The 25,892-nt window shown below is 48.4% G+C and overlaps 1 protein-coding gene across 1 annotated transcript in view; it reads left to right on the forward strand.

The window, feature by feature from the left end:
- LOC144480537 (dual oxidase 1-like) overlaps positions 1–25,892 on the forward strand; it is a 142,312-nt gene that overhangs the window by 7,560 nt on the left and 108,860 nt on the right. Inside the window, exons 2-4 of the mRNA XM_078200103.1 lie at positions 5,756–5,896; positions 16,722–16,799; positions 20,596–20,760. Coding sequence (XP_078056229.1) covers positions 5,824–5,896; positions 16,722–16,799; positions 20,596–20,760 — 316 coding nt within the window. The 5' untranslated portion in view covers positions 5,756–5,823. The remainder of the gene's footprint in view (positions 1–5,755; positions 5,897–16,721; positions 16,800–20,595; positions 20,761–25,892) is intronic.

Here is a 25,892-nt window from a genome sequence, read left to right on the forward strand (position 1 = left end):
CCTGGCCTGGATAGAGGATTGGCTGACTGGCAGAAGGCAGACAGTGGGGATAAAGGGGTCTTTTTCAGGATGGCAGCCAGTGACTAGTGGTGTGCCTCAGGGGTCGGTGCTGGGACCACAACTTTTCACAATATACATTAATGATTTGGAAGAAGGAACTGAAGGCACTGTTGCTAAGTTTGCAGATGATACAAAGATATGTAGAGGGACAGGTAGTATTGAGGAAGCAGGGGGGCTGCAGAAGGACTTGGACAGGTTAGGAGAGTGGGCAAAGAAGTGGCAGATGGAATACAATGTGGAAAAGTGTGAGGTTATGCACTTTGGAAGGTGGAATGGAGGCATAGACTATTTTCTAAATGAGGAAATGCTTAGGAAATCAGAAACACTAAGGGACTTAGGAATCATTGTTCAAGATTCTCTTAAGGTTAACATGCAGGTTCAGTCAACAGTTAGGAAGGCAAATGCAATGTGAGCATTCATGTCTGGAGGGCTAGAATACAGGAGCAGGGATGTACTTCTGAGGCTGTATAAGGCTTTGGTCAGACCCCATTTGGACTTTGTGAGCAGTTTTGGCCCCGTATCTAAGGGAGGATGTGCTGGTCCAGAGGAGGTTCACAAGAATGATCGCTGAAATGAAAAGCTTGTCGTATGAGGAACAGTTGAGGACTCTGGGTCTGTACTCATTGGAGTTTAGAAGAATGAGGGGGGATCTTATTGAAACTTACAGGATACTGCGAGGCCTGGATAGAGTGGACATGGAGAGGATGTTTCCACTAGTAGGAAAAACTAGAACCAGAGGGCACAACCTCAGGCGAAAGAGCCGATCCTTTAAAGTAGAGATGAGGAGGAATTTCTTCAGCCAGAGAGTGGTGAATCTGTGAAACTCTTTGCCGCAGATGGCTGTGGAGGCCTGGTTATTGAGTGTCTTTAAGACAGAGATAGATAGGTTCTTGATTAATAAGGGGATCAGGGGTCATGGGGAAAAGGTAGGAGAATGGGGATGAGAAAAGTATCAGCCATGATTGAAGGGCGGAGCAAACTCGATGGGCCGAGTGGCCTAATTCTGCTCCTATGCCTTATGGTCTTATGGGCCTGTTCTGCGCTGCATGATTCTATGACAACAACCGTTTTTGGGAATGATGACACTAGGTAGCTCTGACATAATTTAACAATCAGAGAAACCTCATCTGCTGAAGGCCGTAATGCATATAGAAAATATATTCTAGGGATAGTGAGGAATGGAAACTTTTGGTTGTAAATGAGTTTGGACCGTAGGCAAATGGATCTTATGGTGGACTTTGGATCCAAGTTTACACAGGGAGGACACTGGGCAGGAGGACACTGGGCAGGATTGAATAATTACAAGGAAATAAAGGCTAAGTATGAATGGTAATTTATAAAAGAAGTGTTGCAATTACCTTATTTATCTTAAACTTTAAACCTGATTGATGCTCACATAGTCACTGTTACTCTGTTGCTTCAAAATAATATTTCCTTATAAATGTGAGGTGATTCATTTTGGTAGGACAAATTTAAATGTGGATTACAGGGTCAAAGGTAGGGTTCTGAGGAATGTGGAGGAACAGAGAGATCTTGGGGTCCATACCCACAGATCTCTGAAGGTTGCCACTCAAGTGGAGAGAGCCGTGAAGAAGGCCTGTAGTGTGTCAGCGTTTATTAACAGGGGGTTGGAGTTTAAGAGCCGTGGGGTTATGCTGCAACTGTACAGGACGTTGGTGAGACCACATTTGGAATATTGTGTGCAGTTCTGGTCACCTCACTATAAGAAGGATGTGGAAGCACTGGAAAGAGTGCAGAGGAGATTTACCAGGATGCTGCCTGGTTTGGAGGGTAGGTCTTATGAGGAAAGGTTGAGGGAGCTAGGGCTTTTCTCTTTAGAGCGGAGGAGGTTGAGAGGCGACTTAATAGAGGTTTATAAGATGATGAGGGGGATAGATAGAGTGGACGTTCAGAGACTATTTCCTCGGGTGGATGCAGTTGTTACTAGGGGGCATAACTATAAGGTTATAAGGAAGATATAGGAGGGATGTACGAGGTAGGTTCTTTACTCAGAGAGTGGTTGGGGTGTGGAATGGACTGCCTGCTGTGATAGTGGAGTCGGACACTTTAGGAACTTTCAAGCGGTTATTGGATAGGCACGTGGAGCACACCAGAATGACAGGGAGTGGGATAGCTTGATCTTGGTTTCGGAAAAGGTTCGGCACAACGTCATGGGCCAAAGGGCCTGTTCTGTGCTGTACTGTTTTATGTTCTATGTTCCTTTGGGTGGCACGGTGGCACAATGGTTAGCACTGCTGCCTCACAGCGTCAGGGACCCGGGTTCAATTCCCGGCTTGGGTCACTGTCTGTGCGGAGTCTGCGCATTCTCCCCGTGTCTGCGTGGGTTTCCTCTGGGTGCTCCTGCTTCCTCCCACACTCCAAAGATGTGCAGGTTAGGTTGATTGGCCATGCCAAATTGACCCTAGTGTCAGGGGATTAGCAGGGTAAATACGTGGGGTTACAGGAATAGGGCCTGGATGGGGTTGTGGTCGGTGCAGACAGGATGGGCTGAGTGGTCTCCTTCTGCACTGTAGGGATTCTATGATTTAAAATTTCCACGTAGTGTCCCAAGATGTGCCGGTTAGGTGGATTCGCCATGCTCAATTTCCACTTGGGGCAGAATTTTCCCATCCTGCCTGCCACGGGAATCATCGTGGGTGGGACACGGGTCATCCAAAGATCTGTTGACCTCGGGTGGGATTTTCCAGCCTTGGGGCAACGTAGCTGGAAAATCCCGCCCTTTGTGTCCAAAGATCTACAGGCTAGAGGGAATTGGCCATGGTAAATGTGTGGGTTACAGGATTAGGGCGGGGGAGAGGACCTGGGTAAAATAATCTGTCAGAGTCAGTGTAGTCTTGATGGGCTGAATGGCCTCTTCTGCACTGCAGGGATTCTATGCGTATATACAGGAGAAGGAAATAGACGGTTATGAAGATAGGGTTACATAAAATGGACTGGGAGAAGGCTAATGTAGAGCATTGATTTGATGAGCTGACTGCCTATTCTGTTGCTTCTCTGTAATTCTGCATCACCAATCTTGAATGGTATCTCTTCGATATTACATTGAGAAACACTGGAACCCTGTGTTCTTTGAAGAGGGTATGTCTTGTTTAATTTTGGATTGACACAATCTTGTTAATGCCTTGTTTCACCAGCAAGTGACACAAATAATTGGTGGATGATGGGCTATTGTGGTTACTTCACCAATGTGCATCGCACTGAAGTAGGTCAAATGGACCGAGTGATCTTTGCCTCCTCCTCCTCCTCTCTCTTCATCATATCCTTACACATCAATAGCATTCACCTTCACTGCTTCTTAGGGTAGCATGTTCCACATTCTATCCACTCTCTGGGGAAATTAGTCCCTCCTGTATTTTCTTTTGGACTTATTCATGACTACGGTAATGTGGCCCCTTTAAGGGGACGATCCATGTGATCGGGCCCGGAGAGGCCGCATGGGATGCCAAGCCTACCAGCAGCGAGGGCCCACGTTCCATATGGGGGAGGAACCTCAGTTGGAGCCGGGGAAGAGAAGAGAGTAGACATGATTACAGTTCTGTCAGACCCTTGATTCTACCAGCCAAAATCTCTGACCTCGCCCGCAGCTAAGATTCTCCAGTCCCACTGCAGTGAACGGAGATTTGGCTGAGTGCCAAGTTCTCCGTTCATGCTGGCAGAGACAGCAGGACGCGAATGGCTGGAGAATTCTGGCCATTATATATATATTTATATATAAATATTCTTGTTAGTAAATCAATTATTATTTGAAGCCTCAACAAGGACTTAGGTCCGATTCCCGGCTTGGGTCACTGTGCGGAGCCTGCACGTTCTCCCCGTGTCTGCGTGGGTTTCCTCCGGGTGCTCCGGTTTCCTCCCTAAGTCCAAAGACGTGCTGGTTAGGGTGCATTGGCCATGCTAAATTCTCCCTCAGTTGTACCCGAACAGGCGCCGGAGTGTGGCGACTAGGGGACTTTCACAGTAACTTCATTGCAGTGTGACTTGTGACTAATAAATAAACTTTAACTTTACTTTTAAAAGTTACTGCAGTGACTATTATGACATTAGTGTACCTTTAAGAGATTTTTAAAAAAATCATGCTCTCTGCAGCTCACAGCTTTAGTTGATATCATTTATTGCCGGCTTGTCTGGAGATGTCCTTTTATTGCTGTTTAAAGGGTTTTTTTTAAACTGGGATATTTATGACTCTGCATTATCAGGAGGAGGAATGATTGCAGGTCAGGTGACAGGAGCTTTTTTATTTTCAGTTCTGAGCTGCAGGTTTGAGTTTTAGAAGGGACAGCAAGCTGTTAAGAAGTGTTTCTCTCTCTCCCTGTTCTGTTTGGAAATTCTGCTGGTTATCTGAAAACAAGGTCTTGCCTTCCTGGAGTAGGAAATCTGCTGTTGGTGGCTTGACTGGTGTCCCTGGGGTTCTGGAAAGCTGCTCTGACTTCAAACTATTCTGAGTCCATCAAGAGAACTGCAGAATTCATCCAAAGGACTCATTTCCAGTATCACATGAGCATTAGACTGTGCTGCGTTGAACTTGTTTTGTCTATGGAAGTTTGGGTTTGATTGGAAAATCTTAGATATATTTGTTAAGGGTTATATGTTATCGTTGTTGTTTTGTTTTTGTTTGTAATTGATAAAAGTTATTGTTAATTTTCTTTCCATACACATTAACTAAATTCTTCAACAAACTTTGTTTGGTAAAAGCTCCCTAGTGGGTCTTTTGAATCATACCTGAGAACAAACATATCAAGCTTACCCCAGCCAAATTTAAGGTGCAAAACGTGTGATCCAGGCGGGCTCCATACAAAACCTTGGCGTTTCTGACCTGACCCATAACACTATCTCCTATTTATGTTCCCTGGTTCTGGCTGCCCCTCCACCCCACAAGTAGAGCAACGTCTACCCAATCAAATTCTTTCATCATTTTAGATAACTCTCTGAGATTGCGCCTCAGATTACTTTTGCCCAGAGACAGGATCCCCAGGCTGTTCAGTCTTTGCTGATAGTTAATCGTTGATAGTTCTTTTGCCACCCTTGTAGTTCTTTTTTTCACCTTCCCCAGTGCCAATATATCCTTTCTATAATACAGCATATATGTTGACCAAAACTGTGCTACCCCAGGTTACTGCACAAATGTGCAGGTTAGGTGGATTGGCCATGCTGAATTGCCCCTTAGTATCCACAGATGTGCAGGTTAGGTGGATTGGCCATGCTGAATTGCCCTTAGTGTCCAAAGATGTGTAGGTTAGGTGGATTGGCCATGCTAAATTGCCCCTTAGTATCCACAGATGTGCAGGTTAGGTGGATTGGCCATGCTGAATTGCCCTTAGTGTCCAAAGATGTGTAGGTTAGGTGGATTGGCCGTGCTAAATTGCCCCTTAGTATCCAAAGATGTGCAGGTTAGGTGGATTGGCCATGCTAAATTGCCCCTTAGTTTCCTAAAATATGTAGGTTAGATGGATTAGCCAAGGGAAATGTGTGTGATTACGGGGATAGGGTGGGGTAGTGAGCCTGGGTACGATACTCTGTCACAGGGTTGATGCAGATTTGATGGGCCGAATGGTCTTCTTCTGCCCTGTAAGGATTCAATGATTTGAATTGCACTGGTGTCAGCTTTCATGTCATTACATTGAAAAGAGTAACAGCAAATTCTACACATGCTCCACATTAATTCTTTCTTTTCCAGGTTCATTTCTTCGACAGATCAGCGTGGAGAGTCCAAATTCTACCAGTTTAAACATCTGAAGTTGGAAGATGGAGAAAGTAAAGAAGTTAATACCGCTGGCCATTTCCTGGACTCTGTTGCTGTGCTGCCTTCCATTGAACAGTAAGTTAATACTGTAAGTGGATGCACGGTGGCACAGTGGTTCGCACTACTGCCTCACAGCGCCAGGGACCCGGGTTCGATTCCCAGTTTAGGTCACTGTCTGTGCGGAGTCTGCACATTCTCCCTGTGTCTGCGTGAGTTTCCTCCGGGTGCTCCGGTTTCCTCCCATGGTCCAAAAGACGTGCTGGTTAGGTGTATTGGCCGTGCTAAATTCTCCCTCAGTGTACCCGAACAGGTGCCGGAGTGTGGCGACTAGGGGATTTTCACAGTAACTTCATCGCAGTGTCAATGTGTGACACTGATAAATAAACTTAATAAACTACTCCAAATGTAGTTTGGGGATGGAACTTGTGCAATAAAAATAGTGACATTTATTGTTGGCATACTTTCAAATAAAGAATAAGATCTTTGTACCGTGGATCTTACTAAAAAAATACCTGAGCAATTGTGTCTTTGAAAGGTGATTTGAGTTCTTGCAGAATCCTTTCCTGAATGGCTAGGAATCAATGCAAACCCATTTGGTTCACTAATGTTCTTCAGGGAAGGAAATCTGCCTGCCTTACCTGGTCTGGCCTACACGGGACTCCAGAGCCACAGCAACATGGTTGACTCTCAACTGCCGTCTGAATTGGCCTAGCGAGGCACTCGGTTCAAGGGCAGTTGGGGATGGGCAATCAGTGCGGGCGAGCCAGAGACCTCCATGTCCATGAAAAAACAAGATTTGCCCTTTTACCAGGTCATACCTATTCGCAGTTCCAGGTACAGATTTGTACATCTACAGGGAGTTAACCCAGTGTTGGGAAAGAGAGGGTTTTTCATAGAATCCCTACAGTGCAGAAAGAGGACATTCGGCCCATCGAGCCTGCACCGACCACAATCCCACCCAGACCCTATCCCCACAATCCCATGCATTTACCCTAGCTGGTCCCCCTGACACTAAGGTGCAATTTAGCACGGCCAATCCACCTAACCCGCACATCTTTGGACTGTGGGAGGAAACCGGAGCACCCGGAGGAAACCCATGCAGACACGGGGAGAATGTGCAAACTCCGCACAGACAGTGACCCAAGCCAGGAATCGAACCCGGGTCCCTGGCGCTGTGAGGCAGCAATGCTCACCACTGTGCCACCGTGCCGCCCCGGGTTACACATGGTGAGGCAGTGGTGTTGTGGTATTAAAACGAGCCAACTAATCCAGAAGACCTTGGTTAATGTCTGGGGACCTGTGTTCGAAACCCACCATGGTAGATGGTGAAATCGAATTCAATTGGTAAAAAAGAATCTGGAATTAAAGGTCTAATGATGACCACAAAATCACCTTAATATATGGTAAGTCCATTCAAACGTCGGGCGGCAGCAGGGAAGAAACTGGTCTTGAGTCGGTTGGTACGTGTTCAACCGCCATGGAGGGTAATGAATATGAATTACAGAATCATCAGGTCTGGCCCATGAATTATATACCTTTTACATCAAAGAAGACTGCAGGGGGCTTCTTTCTCTCCTAGGTTGATCTTAACGTGCATTTTTTGTGTTACTTTTTGTGTTGGATTTTGTGTTAAGATGAGGCTGTGGTCTGGAAAACGGAACTCTTTCCCAATACAACTGCTCACAATGGTAGACCATAAGATATCAGAGCTGAATTAGGCCATTTGGCCCATCGCGTCCGTTTCACCATTCAATCATGGGCTGATACGTTTCTCATCCCCATTCACCTGCCTTCTCCCCCTAACCCTAACCCTTGTGTGGTGGACCTCAGTTGTGCCTTTGTCCTATATGGACCACCGTTGTGTGTTTGTTATGCCTGGACACATCCCCTCCCGGTTCGGTTCCTCCCCTCGGCACCTGGTATAAAGGTGGCTGTCTCCTCCCCCTTGTTCAGTCCAGGTTGGTTATCTGTTGGGATCTGCTCCTGATTCTGTTATGAATAAAAGCCGACAGTTGTATTGGCACACAAGTAGTCTTTCGCCTAATTGATAGCGCATCAATTTTATTCATAACATTTGACCAACATGGAGCAGTTTCTAAAACCCGACAAGTTAACATTAGACCCTCAAGAGGTCGGAGCCTCTGATAAATTTGACCATTGGCTGGACTGCTTCGAAGCATTCGTCGACGCCGCTATGGCCATCGACTCCGACGACGTTAAGCTCCACGTGCTCCGCGCCCGGGTAAGCGAAGCAGTCTACGGTATCTTCCAGGACGCTGCTACAAACGCGGACGCTATAGAACTCCTAAAAGGGCAGTTTCGAAAGAGCCCTAACGTGGTCTACGCCAGACACCTCCTAACTACCCGCAAGCAGCAGCCAGGAGAATCGTGCGCCCAATTTCTGCGCGCCCTGCGGGTCCTAGCTCGAGCTTGCGACTGTAAGGCTGTTACAGCAGCTCAGAACACGGAGAACTTGATCTGGGACGCCTACGTTGCGGGCATTGAGTCTACTTACATTTGGCAGCGCCTGCTTGAACAAGATGACCTGGATCTCTGGAAAACGGCCACGATGGCCGAAACGCTAGAAGTGGCCTCTCACAACCTCGGGTCCTACCCCGCATCCCGTTCCATCGACGGCTCCACCGCGACGGCTGTTCCGGCAGGGCCCAAATGTTACTTTTATGGCCTATCCAAGCACCCTCGGTGTCGCTGCCCGGCGAAGGGTGCGATCTGCTCCGGATGCGGTAAGCTAGGCCACTTCGTTAAAGTCTGCCGGGCAAAGCCGATTCCGAAGTCTCGTGGCGCCACGTGTGCTCCGCGGGCGCAGCCATCTTTAATGCAGGCGGCGGCTGGGTGCGAATCGCCATCTTTAATGCGGTCACCAGAAGTGCGGGAGTCGCCATCTTTGATGCGGTCACCGGATGCGCGGGAATCGCCATCTTTGAGGCTGTCATCAAGACACGCCGAGCAGGAAGCTTTATCCGTGACGTCATCAGACGCGGACGAAGATGGATTCTTCCTGGATTCGACGGTGACATCGATTTGCCTGGACCAGTCGCAGCCTCACCAATTCTCCAAGTCAATAATGGAGATCAAGGTAAATGACCATGCAGAAAACTGCCCGTTCGACTGCGGGAGCACAGAAAGTTTTATACACCCTCGCACAGTGCGTCAATACGCCCTTCCTGTGCGACCCTGGAGCCAGACTATCTCCATGGCCTCGAATTCCCACTCAGTGGAGGTCCTCGGGTGCTGCTTGGTGATGCTGACGGTACAGGGCACAGTCTACGAGCGTTTTCGGCTCCTCGTGCTGCCGCGACTCTGCGCAGCTGTACTGCTGGGGTTAGATTTCCTCACCCATCATAAGAGTGTCACCCTGCAGTATGATGGCCCTTATCCCCCGCTCTCCGTCTGCAAGGTGCCGTCACTGCAGCGCCCCCCGCGCACCACCTGCAGTCTCTCGACCCTCAAGATCACCCCCCCCCCTTTATTCGATAATCTCACCCTGGATTGCAGGCCTATAGCCACCAAGAGTAGGCGCTATAGTGCGGAAGACCGGCCTTCATTCGGTCCGAAGTACAACGTTTGCTCAAGGAAGGGATTATCCAGGCCAGCACCAGCCCCTGGAGGGCGCAAGTGGTCGTAGTTAAATCGGGGGAGAAACACCGCATGGTGATTGACTATAGCCAGACCATAAACAGGTATACGCAACTAGATGCGTACCCTCTTCCCCGCATCGCGGACATAGTCAACCGCATCACACACTATAGGGTTTTCTCTACGATCGATTTAAAATCGGCTTACCACCAGCTCCCTATCCGCTCGGAGGACCGCCCATATACTGCCTTTGAGGCGGACGGTCGCCTCTACCAGTTCCTCCGAGTCCCCTTTGGTGTCACCAATGGTGTCTCAGTCTTCCAGTGGGCCATGGATCAAATGGTGGACCAACACGGGCTACGGGCCACTTTCCCGTATCTGGATAATGTCACCATCTGCGGCCATGACCTGCAGGACCATGATGCCAACCTACAAAACTTCCTCCGTACGGCCACTCTCCTGAACCTGACATACAATGAGGCGAAGTGTGTCTTTCGGACACGCCGCCTCTCCATCCTTGGGTACGTGATAGAAAATGGTGTCCTTGGTCCTGACCCAGCCCGTATGAGTCCCCTTATGCAGCTTCCCCTTCCTACTACTCTCAAAGCACTGAGGAGATGCCTGGGCTTCTTCTCCTACTATGCCCAGTGGGTTCCCCGTTACGCGGATAAAGCCCGTCCGCTCCTAAAATCGACCTCTTTTCCCCTCGCGAAGGCCGTGATGCATGCTGTGGATGAATCCATCCCATTCCAAGTGGAAAATGATGCGTCTGACTTTGCCCTAGCTGCCACCCTTAACCAAAGGGGCCGTCCGGTGGCCTTCTTTTCCCGGACCTTACAAGGCCCTGAGATTCGACACTCCTCGGTTGGGAAGGAGGCCCAGGCCATCGTGGAAGCCGTCCGGCACTGGCGCCATTATCTTGCGGGCCAACGGTTCACCTTAATTACGGACCAGCGGTCCGTTGCCTTCCTGTTTAACACCAGGCAGAAGGGCAAGATTAAGAATGACAAGATCTTGCGGTGGAGGATTGAGCTCTCCACCTACAGATATGACATCATGTACCGGCCTGGGAAGCTCAATGAGCCCCCAGATGCCCTGTCCCGTGGAACATGTGCCAGCGCCCAACTGGACCAGCTAAAGTCCCTCCATAACGATCTCTGTCACCCGGGTGTTGTCCACTCAGAGACAGCTATGCCCCTCCCCCCTTCAGTCCCAGTCTCCAATGTAGTGTGCCCAGAGCCTGTTGCGGCCCCCCACCCCCCAGCTCCGGTTCCCACTGTTCTCCATACGCCACCAGGGCCACAGCTCACTCCTCTCACCCCTATGTACAGCTCGCTTGAGTCGCCGGAGCCGTCGCCACGCAGTACCTGACGACTAGACGAGACGACGGATCGGTCCACTTCACACCACCTGGCGCCTTCTCTCGACGCTCACCGCATGGAGCCTGGGCTGACATCGCTCCCTGCTCGGACGACTCTGTGACCTGCACTACGACAATCGCGACGGCGGATGAAGCCACCGGTTCGTCTGGACTTGTGAGATTGTTTCCGCTTCACCCCCGTGTTGTTTTTTTTTTAAAGGAGGGGTGAATGTGGTGGACCTCAGTTGTGCCTTTGTCCTATATGGACCACCGTTGTGTGTTTGTCATGCGTGGACACATCCCCTCCCGGTTCGGTTCCTCCCCTCGGCACCTGGTATAAAGGTGGCTGTCTCCTCCCCCTTGTTCAGTCCAGGTCGGTTATCTGTTGGGATCTGCTCCTGATTCTGTTATGAATAAAAGCCTACAGTTGTATTGGCACACAAGTAGTCTTTCGCCTAATTGATAGCGCATCACCTTGATCCCCTTATTGATCAAGAACGTATCCATCTTTGTCTTAAATACACTCAATCACCTGGCCTCCACAGCCTTCTGCGGCAAAGAGTTCCGCAGATTCACCAATCTCTGGCTGAAGAAATTCCTCCTCACCTCTGTTTTAAAGGAGCGTCCCTTCACTCTGAGGTTGTGCCCTTGAGTCCCACTCGTGGAAACATCCTCTCCACATCCACTCTATCCAGGCCTCTCAGTATTCTGTAATTTTCAATTCGATCCCCCCCCATTCTTCTAAACTCCATCGAGTATAGACCCAGATTCCTCAACCGCTCCTCATATGACAACCCTTAATTCCTGAGGTTATTCTTGTGAACCTCCTCTGGACCCCCTCCAAGGCCAGCACATCTGTCCTGCTTACAATATTCCAAATGGGGTCTGACCAGAGCCTTATACAGAAGTATATCCTGCTCTTGTATTCTAGCCCTCCAGAAATGAATGCTAACATTGAGTTTGCATTCTGAACTGCCAACTGAACCTGCACATTAACCTTAAGAGAGTCCTGAACCAGGACTCCCAAGTCCCTTTGTGCTTCAGATTTCCAAAACCTTTCTCCATTTAGAAAATAGTCTATACCTCTATTCTTCTGACCAAAGTGCAAAGCCTCACACTTCCAAGTGGAAGGAGTTAAATGTCTTGTTGCTTTTGGTCTTTGGTCAGACCTTAGATATTCCCATTGCTGGGCAACTTTTACTCATGGACTAGGGTAAAGATTGGGGCTAGGGGAGGGCTAGGGTAAGCCTGGGGGCTAAGAGAGGGCTGAGGGCCTGGGGAGGGCTGGTTGGCTTTGGGAAGAGCTGTGGGCTATGGGAGGGCTGAGGGCCTGGGGTGGCCTGGGGGCCTGGGAAAGCTGGCAGCTTGGGGAGAGATGGGGGCTAGGGGATGCCTGGGGGCTAAGGGAGGGCTAGGGGCTAGTAGAGCTGGTAGCTAGGGGAGGGCTGGGGGCTAGGATAAGGCTGGGGGTGTAGGAGAGGTCTGGGGGCTTTGTTGACATCTAACAATGCAGGGGAGGCCATTCAGCCCATCGAGTCTGCACTGACCACAATCCCACCCAGGCCCTATCCCCATAACCCCCTATGTTTCTCCCAGCTAGTCCCCCTGACAGTAATGGGCAATTTAGCATGGCCAATCCACCTAACCAGTCTTTCGGACTGTGGGAGGAAACTGGAGCACCTGCAGGAAACTCCACACAGACACAGGGAGAACATGCAAACTCCGCACAGACAGTGACCCAAGCCGGGAATTGAACCCGGGTCCCTGGCGCTGTCAGGCAACAGTGCTAACCACTGTGCCACTGTGCTGCCCGTGGAAGGGTGCAGAGTTGAGACAGCAGTACTGTAACCATGGACACTGCTCTGTGTGTTCCGCGTCCTGAATCAACCTTAAGTTTTCTAGTCTGTTTTTGTTCAAGTGCTTTTACAATCACATCTCGTTCCTGCAGTTCAACAATGCCCTGGCAACCCAACTTTGAGGGCATTCCCTAGTAATGCAAAGCAGCTTTTATTTTGCTGTTTGAAGGCAGACAGTTAAAGGATTAATCCCAAATATCTGACGCAGGATGAAGAAGCATAACGATTTTCATTAACAGCACATCTCAAGATTGCCCTCAGCAATCTGGAGGAAACTGCAAAAAGAGAAAATAACTTTGAATGTTGAGCAGCAGGTCATGACTGACATAATTTTATAATTTAACCATTCGTCCAGAAACTCAACTAATGTTCTGGGGACCTGGGTTCGAATCCTGCCACAGCAGCTGGTGGAATTTGAATTCAGTAAAAAATATCTGGAATTAAGAATCTATTGATGACCATGAAACCATTGTCAATTGTCGGAAAAACCCACCTGGTTCACTGATGTCCTTTAGGGAAGAAATCTGCTGCCCTTAGCAGGTCTGGCCTACATGTGACTCCAGAGCCACAGCAATGTGGTTGACTCTCAACTGCCCTCTAAGGGCAACTGGTAAAGTTCGGGATCTTTTCCCAGTGTACTGGTCAGGAGGAGATGATGGCCTAGTGGTATTATCACTGGACTATTAATCCAGAAACTCAGCTATTGTTCTGGGGACCCGGGTTCGAATCCCGCCACAGCAGATGGTGGAATTTGAATTCAGTGAAGAATATCTGGAATTAAGAATCTACTGATGACCATGAAACCATTGTCGGAAAAACCCATCTGGTTCACTAATGTCCTTTCGGGAAAGAAATCTGCCATCTTTACCCGGTCTGGCCCACATTTGACTCCAAAGCCACAGCAATGTGGTTGACTCTCAACTGCCCTCTGAAATTACTTGGCAAGCCACTTAGTTTAAAGACGATTAGGGATGGGCAATAATTGCTGCCCAGTGATGCCCATGACCCACTGATGGCGGAAGACTATTTCGAAGCCAGAGATGGGATGGCACGGTGGCACAGTGGGTTAGCACTGCTGCCTCACAGCGTCGGGGACCCGGGTTCGATTCCCGGCTCGGGTCACTATCTGTGTGGAGTTTGCACATTCTCCCCGTGTCTGCGTGGGTTTCCTCTGGGTGCTCCGGTTCCCTCCCACAGTCTGTAAGATGTGCCGGTTAGGTGCATTAGCCATGCCAAATTCTCCCTCAGTGTACTCAGGTGCTGGAGTGTGGCGACCAGGGTTTTTCACAGTCACTTCATTGCAGTGTTAATGTAAGCCCACTTGTGACACTAAAATTAAACTTTAAATGAAGGCTGATTTTGGACCCCATATTTGCTTTAAGAGCTTGAATTGCCATTGTCAACCAACACATTAAAACTAAGATGAAAGCAAAATACTGCAGATGCTGGAATCTGAAATGAAAACAGCAAATTCTGGAAAATCTGATGCCTCACGTGTCATTTGCTGCCAGTTACACATTCCAATCTCTTAATGGACGCTATTAGCACTATTCTCAGCCTTTACTACCACGATTTACATTCCATTTTCTTTTTGTCCATGACATGGGCAGTACGGTGGCACAGTGGTTAGCACTGCTGCCTCACAGCGCTAGGGACCCGGGTCCGATTCCCGATTTGGGTCACTGTCTGTGTGGAGTTTGTACGTTCATCCCTTGTCTGCGTGGGTTTCCTCCGGGTGCTCCAGTTTCCTACCACAGTCCAAAGATATGCGGGTTAGGCGCATTGGCTATGCTAAATTGCCCCTTAGTGTCCCGGGATGTGTAAATTAGAGGGATTAGCGGGGTAAGTATGTGGGATTACAGGGATAGGGCCTGGATGGGATTGTTGTTGGTGCAGATTCAATGGGCTGAATGGCCTCCTTCTTCACTCTATGATTCTCTGATCATTGTCTATTACAACCCTGCCTCACCCTCACAGTGTAAATCTTGCCCTATTTTCTTTGTCTTCAGCTCTGATGAAGAGTCATCCAGACTCGAATCATTGGCTCTATCCTCTCTCCCCAGATGCTGTCAGACCTGCTGAGATTTTCCAGCATTTTCTGTTTTGGTAATGCATTAAAACTGTCTGATTAAAAATAAGACAGGTTTTGTCAGCAGCTGGTAGCCAAGTTCATGTTTCTGGGAGATTTCCCTTGAGCTGCCACATGGACAAGACCGTGCATGGGTAGAAGAATTGGAACTGGATTCGAGTATACGAGTAGGGATGTCTTGCTGCAATTATACAGGGCTTGGTGAGGCCACACCTGGAATAATGCGTGCAGTTTTGGTCTCCTTATCTCAGGATGTTCTTGCTCTCGAGGGAATGCAGGGAGAGTTTAACAGACTTATTCTTGGGATGGCAGGACTGACATATGAGGAGAGATTGAATCGATTAGGATTGTATTCACTGGAGTTCAGAATAATGAGAGGAAATCATAAAATCCATACAATCCCGACAGCGCAGAAGGAGGCCATTTGGCCCATGGAGTCTGCACCAACAACAATCCCACCCAGGCCCTATCCCTGCAACCCACCTGCTAATCTCCCTGACACTTAGGGGCAATTTAGCATGGCCAATCAGCCTAACCCGCTCATCTTTGGAATCTCATAGCAACCTATAAAATTCTAACAGGATGAGACAGGATAGATGCAGGAAGGATGTTCCCAATGGTGGGGGTGTCCAGAACCAGGGGTCATAGTCTGAGGATACAGGGTAGACCGTTTAGGAGACATTTCTTCACCCAGAGAGTGGTCAGCCTGTGGAATTTGTTAGCTCAGGAAGTAGTTGAGGCCAAACTATTGCATCTTTTCAAGAAGCAGTTAGATATAGCTCTTGGGGTGAAGAGAATCAGAGGATATGGGCAAAATGTGGGATCAGGCTATTGTACTGGATGATCAGCCATGATCATAATGAACGGTAGAACAGGCTCGGAGGGCCAAATGTCCTCCTCCTGCTCCTAGTTTCTATGTTTTTTTTTACCAGTTCATAGAATCATTGAATCACAAAGGAGTTGCCTAACTGGTTTTGGCCTGCTTCTGCTTTTATTACTCAATAGTTAACATCAAAGCTGACAATTACTTTTCTGATTTTCGTTTAACATTCGCCAAGTAAGGAAATCGGCACAAAGTGATCGAGATGTGACTGATTTGATTTATTATTGTCACATGTATTAGTATACAGTGAAAAGTATTGTTTCTTGTGCACTATACAGACAAAGCATACCGTTCATAGAGAAGGAAAGGAGAGGGTGCAGAATGTAGTGTTCCAGTCATAGCTTGGATGTAGAGAAAGATCAACTTAATGCGAGGTAGGTCCATTCAAAAGTCTGACAGCAGCAGGGAAGAAGCTGTTCTTGAGTCGGTTGGTACATGACCTCAGACTTTTGTATATTTTTCCCAACGGAAGAAGGTGGAAGAGAGAATGTCCGGGGTGCGAGGGATCCTTGATTATGCTGGCTGCTTTTCCGAGGCAGTGGGAAGTGTAGATGGAGTCAGTGGATGGGAGACTGGTACAATGATTTCAATCAGGCCATTGAGGTTGGCCTATTGGAGTATGGACTACCTGATTCAGGGAGTCAATTGATGGGCCAATCAGGGAGTCTTTCTCTTGTATTTAACCGGTTCCTCTGGCCCTCCCGAAGGTAGACTGCTGACTGACAGCACTCTGTGTACTGCTGTCAGAGTTGTAAAGAAAGGGATTTTGGTGAAGGGACTTCTGCCTCCAAAGACTTATTCCAGGTGGTTTGCATGATGGACTGGGTTACATTCACAACCCGTTGCAATTTCTTGCTTGGAACTTCATCGTGTCTGGTTCGAAATCCTGGAAAAACCTACCCCAGAGATCACAGTAATTTAAGAAGGTTATTCATTTCCAAGGGAGGATGGATAACAAATGCTGGCGATGCCAGTGATGCCCACGTCCAATCAACAAATAAAAAATATGTATAAATTACCATTCAATTTTATTTTTCTTAATAAGGAAAACTTGAGCATCTTATTATTGAATAGGATCGTTTCAACTTTGATCATGCTCTCTCGTTTTGGTCTAGGTGCTGTGTTGAACTGGGAGGTTCAACGATATGATGGATGGTACAACAATCTAGCACATCACAGCAGGGGTACAGCAGGTAAGAGATTCTTGATGCTTCCCCAGTTAGCTACAGAGAAAATGTTTTGTACATCGGGCTCATCTAAGTTACTGACACCTTCATGCGTGACTGTGATAAAGGATTTAGAATCATAGAATCCTTACTGTGCAGAAGGAGGCCATTCGGCCCATTGAGTCTGCACTGACAACAATCCCACCCAGGCCCTATCCCCGTAACCCCATATATTTATCCCACTAATCCTGCTGACAATAAGGGGCAATTTGGCATGGCCAATCAACCTAATCTATAGATAGTCAATATCTTTTCCCAAAGGTAGGGGAGTCTAAAACTAGAGGGCATAGGTTTAAAGTGAGAGGGGAGAGATACAAAAGGGTCCAGAGGGGCAATTTCTTCACGCAGAGGGTGGTGAGTGTCTGGAACAAGCTTCCAGAGGTAGTAGTAGAGGCGGGTACAATTTTGTCTCTTAAAAAGCGTTTAGACAGTTACATGGGTAAAATGGTTATATAGGGATATGGGCCAAATGTGGGCAATTGGGACTAGCTTAGGGGTTTAAAAAAAAAGGGGAGGCCTGGACAAGTTGGGCTGAAGGACCGGTTTCGATGCTGTAAACCTCTATGATTCTATCTGCAAACATTTGGAGTGTGGGAGGAAACCGAAGCACCCGGAGGAAACCCACGCGGACACGGGGAGAACGTGCAGACTCCGCACAGACAATCATCCGAGGCTGGAATTGAACCTGGGTCCCTGGCGCCGTGAGGCAGCACTGCTAACCACAGTGCCGCCATGTCTTTCATTGAAATGAAATGTGAAGTACATCCAGCTGTAACTTGCCCAAATTGAAATTCTATTGGAAATGTTTGTGTAAATAATGAATAGTTTTACACTGGCGATGAGTAGAATTGCCGGCACAGGCATGATGGGCCAAATGGCCTTCTGTGCTGTATCACTCTATAATTCAGTCCTTCCAATGGAGGTGAGCAGTCTGTCACAGAATTCCAGCTTCACTTCCTTGTTTCTGCTCAGTCTGCTGATTTCAGTGGGGTGAGGGGCGATACTTGAGAGCTATACTTGGTTGATAGTGAGTGAAACTATTCTATGCCAACAACACAAAATAGGCTGGTAGTAAGCTGGCAGCGTGGTTCCCTGCCGTGACGGTTTTAACTTTCTTTTGCCTTGAAGACATTACAACTTCAGTTAACTCATGCTAAACAAAGGTGCCTGCACGTCTGTGGGTTTTGGTTTCATTTCAAACTGTGCCTGTGTCGTAATTAAAAGGTTTACGACCTGAAAATAAACGGGGTCAAAGAGACACTATGCTGTTGCCTAGCAACCAGGGGCCACATTAGGTTAGAAAGTTAGTTTTAAGCTTGACTTAGAAGAAGCTGGACAGGGCAAGGGAGCTGTTGGGAAGTGTAGACTTCCCAAAAGGATGAGAGAAAGTCCTGACAACCAGCAAGTTTGGACCAAAAGAATGTTGCAGGAAGACAGTTAAGTTAAAGGAACAAAGAACAAGAAGTTGAGGAAGTTCCTGTTGGGGAAATTAAAGTAACAACAGAAAAAGTGCTCTGAGTTAAAGCGACAGTCACAGTAACCAGATTTAAACTGGGAAACAAGACATCTGAAGTAATCCTAAGGTTGGTGACCATTTTACACAGCAGTAGTGTTCAGTTGGCAAGGCAGAGTAGCTGAGAGCTTGAGTGCGCGTGGCAGTCCGATGCAGAGGAAGACTGAAAAGAGAGATTGAAATCCTGGAAGTGGATCCTTGGTGAAGGCATCTGAGAAAAAGCAATGCTTGGGAGAAGATTCCATGTTTTTCTGGGAGTGGAGTTTGGAAACACTCAGGTGACAGTCAGGTGCTAGTGAGACCGGTTGGCTCACAGTGTGATCAACATCTAGGGGGATTTGATGAGAAAACCACAGGAGCTATATTGGTTAGCATCTGCCATTCTGTTTCAGAATGTGGTGTATCTGACCACAGTAGACCTGTTGGTTACATGGACTGTGTGCTTACTGAGACCATTATAGTACACGATATATTGTGTAACTTGCGTTATCGAGCTAGGGTTCCATCCTGTAGCCTCACTGCCCAGTAGTAACGCACTGGAAATGACACACATGATTGAGTGATAACAAAATTGGGCTTGGCTCCAGGGTCACCCAGGAACTGCATGCGGCACACCCTGGAGAGGAGGAAACAAGAACATTTGGGAATTTTGATTTATTCTCAGCTGCTTCAAATGAAAAACAAATAACCAGTACCTAAAAATAGCACGTCTTTTGAAGACAGGCTCAGGGAAGGAAAGATAAACAGAAGTAAGACTTAAAAATACAAAATGTCAATTGAGTCACTCTATATAAAAGGTATTACATGGAATTTTACAGCACAGAAACAGGCCCATTTGGCCAATGCTCTACACTATCCTCCTCCCACTCTACCCCACCTCACCCGACTAGCACATCCTTCTACTCCTTTCCCCCTCTGGTACCAATGTGGCCTCCACTTAGCTCTTTGCCCTAAAAAGCCCATGTGATGACAAGTTCCACATTCTCATGACATTCTGGGTGAATATATTTCTATTAAGGTCCCCCTATTGCTTTATTCATGATTCTATGTTTGTGTCTACAAGTTTTGTTCATAAGATCCATAGAATCCCCATAGTGCTGAAGGAAGCCATCAGGATGATCGAGTCTGCACTGACTCTCTGAAAGAGCGGTCTACCTAGGCCCACTCACCGCACCATATGCCCGCAGCCCTGTGCATTTACCATCACCAATCCACCTAACCTACACAACTTTGGACACCAATGGGCAATTTAGCATGGCCAATCCACCTTAACCTACACATCTTTCAACACTAAGAGCCACTTAAGCATGGCCAATCCCCCTAACCTATACATCTCTGAACTCTAAGGGGCACTTTAGCATGGCCAATCCACCTCAACTGCACATGTTTGGGTTGCGGGAGGAAACCGGAGCACCCGGAGGAAACCCACACAGCCAGCAAACTTGAACATCTTTGGACACTAAGGGGCAATTTAGCATGGCCAATCCACCTACCCTACACATCTTTGGACACTAAGGGGCAATTTAGAATGGCCAATCCACCTACCCTACACATCTTTGGACACTAAGGGGCAATTTAGCATGGCCAATCCACCTAACCAGCACGGCTGGGATTCTCCCAAAAGAATTCGAAGTGCCAATTTGCGGGGAAATGGGAGTAAATCCCACTGGTTTTTCCACGTGATTTCCAGAATGAATTTCCAACACTCTAAGCACTGCAGAGTGCCCTCGTGTGATTCACTCTGAAAATCTGTGAGCGGAGCCTATTCCCGCCCGGGAATGGGCAGCATAGCGCTGAGCGGGCCCCTGCACATGTACCGATCTGTCAGGGCGGAGATCGGCGCATGCGCCGTGGCCCTGCATTGCCAGCCTCCAGACTGCTGGCCAGCCCCGCAACCTCCCCCGATCACTGGCGGCCCGACCCCCCCTCCCCTCCCCGCTCCACCCTTTGACCACTGGCCTCCCAGACCTCCCCAGGGCAGCCCCAATGTCCGCCCCCCAACCCTGGCCAGCTAACAGTGCTAACCACTGTGCCACCGTGTCTTCCGTGTCAAGGCGAAACATCTCTATGTCTACCCAGTTCAGCTCTTTCATAATCTTAAAGACCTTTAAACATTACCTATCAGTTTCTATTTGAGCCTATTCAGTCCTTCCGTTTAGTCACAATCTCTTGTGCCAAGCTCGTTAAAACTTTATGAAGCTTTTATTTGAAGGCTTTTGTTAAAGTGTTGCTTTGCTGCATTCCATCCAGGTGCTCCCTTTGTCCGTCTGCTGCCTGCCAATTATGCTGATGGAGTTCTCGAAGCTATCCAGGAACCAGAGCTACCCAATCCCCGGGATATCAGCAATGTTGCAATGCAGGGAATTCCCGGAATACCATGCGACAGAAACAGAACGGTGCTGTTTGTTTACTTTGGTAAGCTGTCTTGAATCATAGAATCATAGAATCCCTACAGTGCAGAAGGAGGCCAATCGGCCCATCGAGTCTACACTGACCACAATCTCAAACAGACACTACTCCCGCAACTCCACATATTTACCCTGCTGATCCCCTGACACTAAGGTCAATTTAGCACGGCCAATCAACCTAACCCGCATATCCTTGGACTGTGGGAGGAAACCGGAGCACCCAAAGGAAACCCACGCAGACACGGGGAGAACGGGCAAACTCCGCACAGACAGTGACCCGAGGCCGGAATTGAACCCAGGTCCCTGGCGCTGTGAGGCAGCAGTGCTAACCACTGTGCTACCGTGCCGTCCTTTTATCCTGGGATATCTTGGGGACATATGCGGCATTCCTGCATCTTCCCAGATCAAGGTCAGGGGTGGAGGAGGAGGAGGCAGTTGGAGGTGGTGGTATTTTCACTGGATGAGTAATCCAGAGATCCAAGGTAATGCCCTGGGGATCTGGGTTCAAATCCCGCCACAGCAGATGGTGAAATTTGAATTCAATATAAACTTGGAATTAAAAGTCTAATGATGACCAAGAAACAAGAAACATTGTCTCTGGGTAATGCTCTAGGGATCTAGGTTCCAATCCCATCACAATTGATGGGTGTAATTTTTTAAAGTAAACTTTATTGATTCGTCACAAGTCGGCTTACATTAACACTGCAATGAAGTAACTATGAAAATCCCCTAGTTGCCACACTCCGATGCCTGTTCGGGTACACTGAGGGGGGATTTTGCACAGCCAATGCACCTAACCTGCACATCTTTCGGACTGTGGGAGGAAACCAGAGCACCCGGAGGATACCCACGCAGACACGGGGAGAACGTGCAGACTCCGCACAGACAGTAACCCAAGCCGGGAATCGAGTCAGTTCCCTGGCGCTATGAGGCAGCAGTGCTAACCACTGTGCCACCGTGCTGCCCATCTCTGGGGATCCGGGTTCGAATCCCATCACAGCTGATGGTGAAATTTGAATTCAATCAAAATTTGGGATTAACAGTCAAATGATGGCCATGAAGCCATTGTCGATTTTCATAATCACCCATCTGGTTTACCTTAGGGAAATCTGCCGTCTTTATCTGGCCTGGCCCACCTGTGACTCCAGAGCCACAGCAATGTTGACTCTTAAGTGCCCTCTGTGATGGCCTCAGCAGCCACTCAGTTGAAGGGCAATCAGGGATGGGTAATAAATGCTGACCCAGCCAGCGACACCCGCATCCCATGAAAGAATTTTTAAAGATTGAAGCGCCTCGCAAAATAAACTCAGGAAAGTCATGATTAGGGTTCAAGTAAAAATGGGGCTTTTCAACAGCACTCAATGCACAGACTGAGGGCAGGATTCTCCGACCGTGCTCACCCCAAAACCGGAAAATCCCACCAGAGGTCAACGGACCTTTGTACGGTCTGCCCCCCGATTCCCGTGGCGGTCAGGACAGGAAAATCCCCCCCCCCCCGAGTGTATTGTACACTGATGCCAGCAGGCATCAGAGACACACTGCCAGGAAAATTCAAGATGTGGAGATGCCGGCGTTGGACTGGGGTAAACACAGTAAGAAGTCTAACAACACCAGGTTAAAGTTCAACAGGTTTATTTGGTAGCAAATGCCACGAGCTTTTGGAGCATGCTGCTCCTTCGTCAGGTGGAGTGGGAGATGTGACATCTCCCACTCCACCTGACGAAGGAGCAGCACGCTTCGAAAGCTCGTTGCGTTTGCTACCAAATAAACCTGTTGAACTTTAACCTGGTGTTGTTAGACTTCTTACTAGGAAAATTCAATACAGCCATGCTAGCAGATGTTAGTAATAATTGTGGTCTTTTCTCCTAACACACTTACTGTGAAAATCCCCTAGTTGCCACACTCTGGCACCTGTTCGGGTACACTGAGGGAGAATGTAGCACGGCCAATGCACCTAACCAGTACATCTCAATGTTTAAAGAAAAAATCTGGACCCCTCATCAACTCACTCATAGAATCATATGGTGCAAAAGTAGGCCATTTGGCCCATCGGATTTGCACCAACTCTCCGACAGAGCATCTTCACTGCCCTATCCGCTTAACTCCACGCATTTACCCCGCTAATCCATCTAATGTGCACATCTTTGGACACTAAGGGGCAATTTAGCATGGCCAATCCCCCTAACCTGCACATCTTTGAACACTAAGGGGCAATTTAGCATGGCCAATCCCCCTAACCTGCACATCTTTGAACACTAAGGGGCAATTTAGCATGGCCAATCCACCTAACCTGCACATCTTTGGACACTAAGGGGCAATTTAGCATGACCAATCCATCTAACCCTTTGGAGTGTGGGAGGAAACCGGAGCACCCAGAGGAAACCCACGCAGGCACGGGGAGAACGTGCAGACTCTGCACAGACAGTCACCCAAGGCCGGAATCGAACCCGGGTCCCTGGAGATGTGAAGCAGCAGTGCTAACCGCCGTGCCACCGTGTTCACCATTCCATCTGCAAATTCTCCCTGACCCCTTTCCTGCATTTTCCATTTTTAGTTCGGAGTTTTTAGCATCCACATTACACCAATTAACACCTTATTCACTTGTGTAAACTGTAGAATGCTTAGAGCTGTATTTTCCCATTAACAACAGTCTCCGCCCTTGAAAAGAATTCAGGCAGCATGGTGGCACAGTGGTTAGCACTGCTGCCTCATAGCGCCAGCCACCCGGGTTCGATTCCCGGCTCGGGTCACTATCTGCGGATCTTTGGACACTAAGGGGCTGCGGAATCTGCACGTTCTCCCCGTGTCTGCGTGGGTTTCCTCCCACAGTCCAAAGATGTGCGGGTTAGGTGGATTGGCCATGCTAAATTGATCCGAGTGTAAGGAGGATTAGCAGAGTAAACATGTGGGGTTACGGGAATAGGCTCTGGTTGGGATTGTGGTTGGTATAGACTCGATGGGCTGAATGGCCTCCTGTACTGTAGGGATTCTATGAATAAATGCTTAGACGTGTTCTTGAGGAAGATAATGAGCTCTGAAACGTAGTGAAATTTCCATAATGCAAATGGAATGTGACGTAACAGGGGCTGCTGATTCATTTGTGCCTAACTCATAAAGAAGTTCTTAGAACAGAAACCTCAACTGAGTAGATTGCTCACACAGTTAGGAGCCCAAAGCGACAGGAACCCGATAAATATTCATAATTAACTACTTTAAATATAATCAGTGGGCTTGAAGTCCGATTCAATTCCCTCCCAGTGTTCACTTACCTCCCCAGCCTGATCTGTAGTGGACGGACTTGGGGAAACATCCTCAAAAGCTAGGGCCTGACGTGCTGGACCCTGAGGGTCGAGGAAGCACCATCAACCCCTCAGCAATGAGAGGCGCCTTCATGCCACTTCACGCAGGCATGAGGCTTATTTGATCCTGCTGTATCCTCTGATGGTCCTCATCGCGATCTGCAAATCCACCAACCTTTGTGTCGTCCGCAAACTTACTAATCAATCCAGTTACATTTTCCTCCAAATCATTTATATATATTACAAACAGCAAAGGTCTCAGCACTGATCCCTGAGGAACGCCACTTGTCACAGCCCTCCATTCAGAAACACACCCTTCCACTGCTACCCTCTTTGACCGAGCCAGTTTTGTGTCCACCTTGCCAGCTCACCTCTGATCCCACGCGACTTCACCTTCTGCCCCAGTCTGCCATGAGGGACCTTGTCAAAGGCCTTACTGATCCATGTTGCCTCCCACTAATGCATCCACTTATTTCCAAGTGGGAATAAATCCTGTCTCGAAGAATCCTCTCCAATAATTTCCTTCTCAGACCCCCACACAACACCTCTCCCCCTTCATAACCCTCCACTCAGCCCCCCTTCCCCCTCAGACCCATGGATAACACCCCTCCCCCTTCATAACCCCCCCCACTCAGCCCCCCTTCCCCCTCAGACCCATGGACAGCACCCCCCCCCCCCCCCCCCACACACACACATCCCCTCCTCCCTCAAACCCCCCACTCAGCCTGCCTTCCTCCCAGAACCCGCCACTCAGTCCCCCCTTCTCCCTCAGGCTGTCCCCACACAGCCTACCTTCAGGCCACGCATCTTGGCAGTGCTAACAGTACACTGCCCTCTGGCACTGACTGCGTAGCCTGACAGTCTGCAGTGAGCACTTACATTACTGTGAAAATCCTCTAGTCGCCACACTCCGGTGCCTGTTCGGGTACACTGAGGGAGAATTTAGCACGGCCAATGCACCTCTAACTAGCACATCTTTCGGACTGTGGGAGGAAACCGGAGCACCCGGAGGAAACCCATGCAGACACGGGGAGAACGTGCAAACTCCACACAGACAGTGACCCAAGCTGGGAATCGAACCCGGGTCCCTGGCACTGTGAGGCAGCATTGCTAACCACTGTGCCACCCTTACCCTTTTCTATCACATCTCCTAACACTGCTTACTTGTGAGGAAAGTACTCGGAAATAAAGACAAGTCACGGTGGTGGAGAGACATAAGAGATTACTATAAATGAGTATTGGTAACACAGATTCAATGGGGATGCCCAGTATGTCTCCTGAAAAAATCTAATGGCATTTGCTACCAAATAAACCTGTTGGTCTTTAACCTGGTGTTGTTAAAACTCTTCCTGAAAACAGGACATGCTTGGCACACATGATTCAGTTCATTATGCAATGCAGATTTGAATGTTTTCAGATTAAAAAAGCAGGTATTCCTTAGCACAAAAACCAAAACCAAATAACCAGTTGGTGGATCCGTGACCCAAGGACAAAGTTCTCGAGTTTGACACTAAGGTAAAGGCAAAATACTGTGGATTCTGGAATCTGAAACAAAAATAGAGCTGCACAGTGTGTTAGCACTGCTGCCTCACAGCGCCAGGGACCTGGGTTCGATTCCCAGCTTGGGTCACTGTCTGTGTGGAGTCTGCACGTTCTGTGTCTGCATGGGTTTCCTCCAGGTGCTCCGGTTTCCTCCCACAGTCTGAAAGACGTGCGGGTTAGGTGCATTGACCCGAACAGGCGCCGGAGTGTGGCGACTGGGGGATTTTCACAGTAACTTCATTGCAGTGTTAATGCAAGCCTTACTTGTGACTAATAAATAAACTTTAATTCCTCTAAC

This window comes from Mustelus asterias, chromosome 29 (genome assembly GCF_964213995.1).
Source record: "Mustelus asterias chromosome 29, sMusAst1.hap1.1, whole genome shotgun sequence".
Classification (NCBI taxonomy): Eukaryota; Metazoa; Chordata; class Chondrichthyes; order Carcharhiniformes; family Triakidae; genus Mustelus; species Mustelus asterias.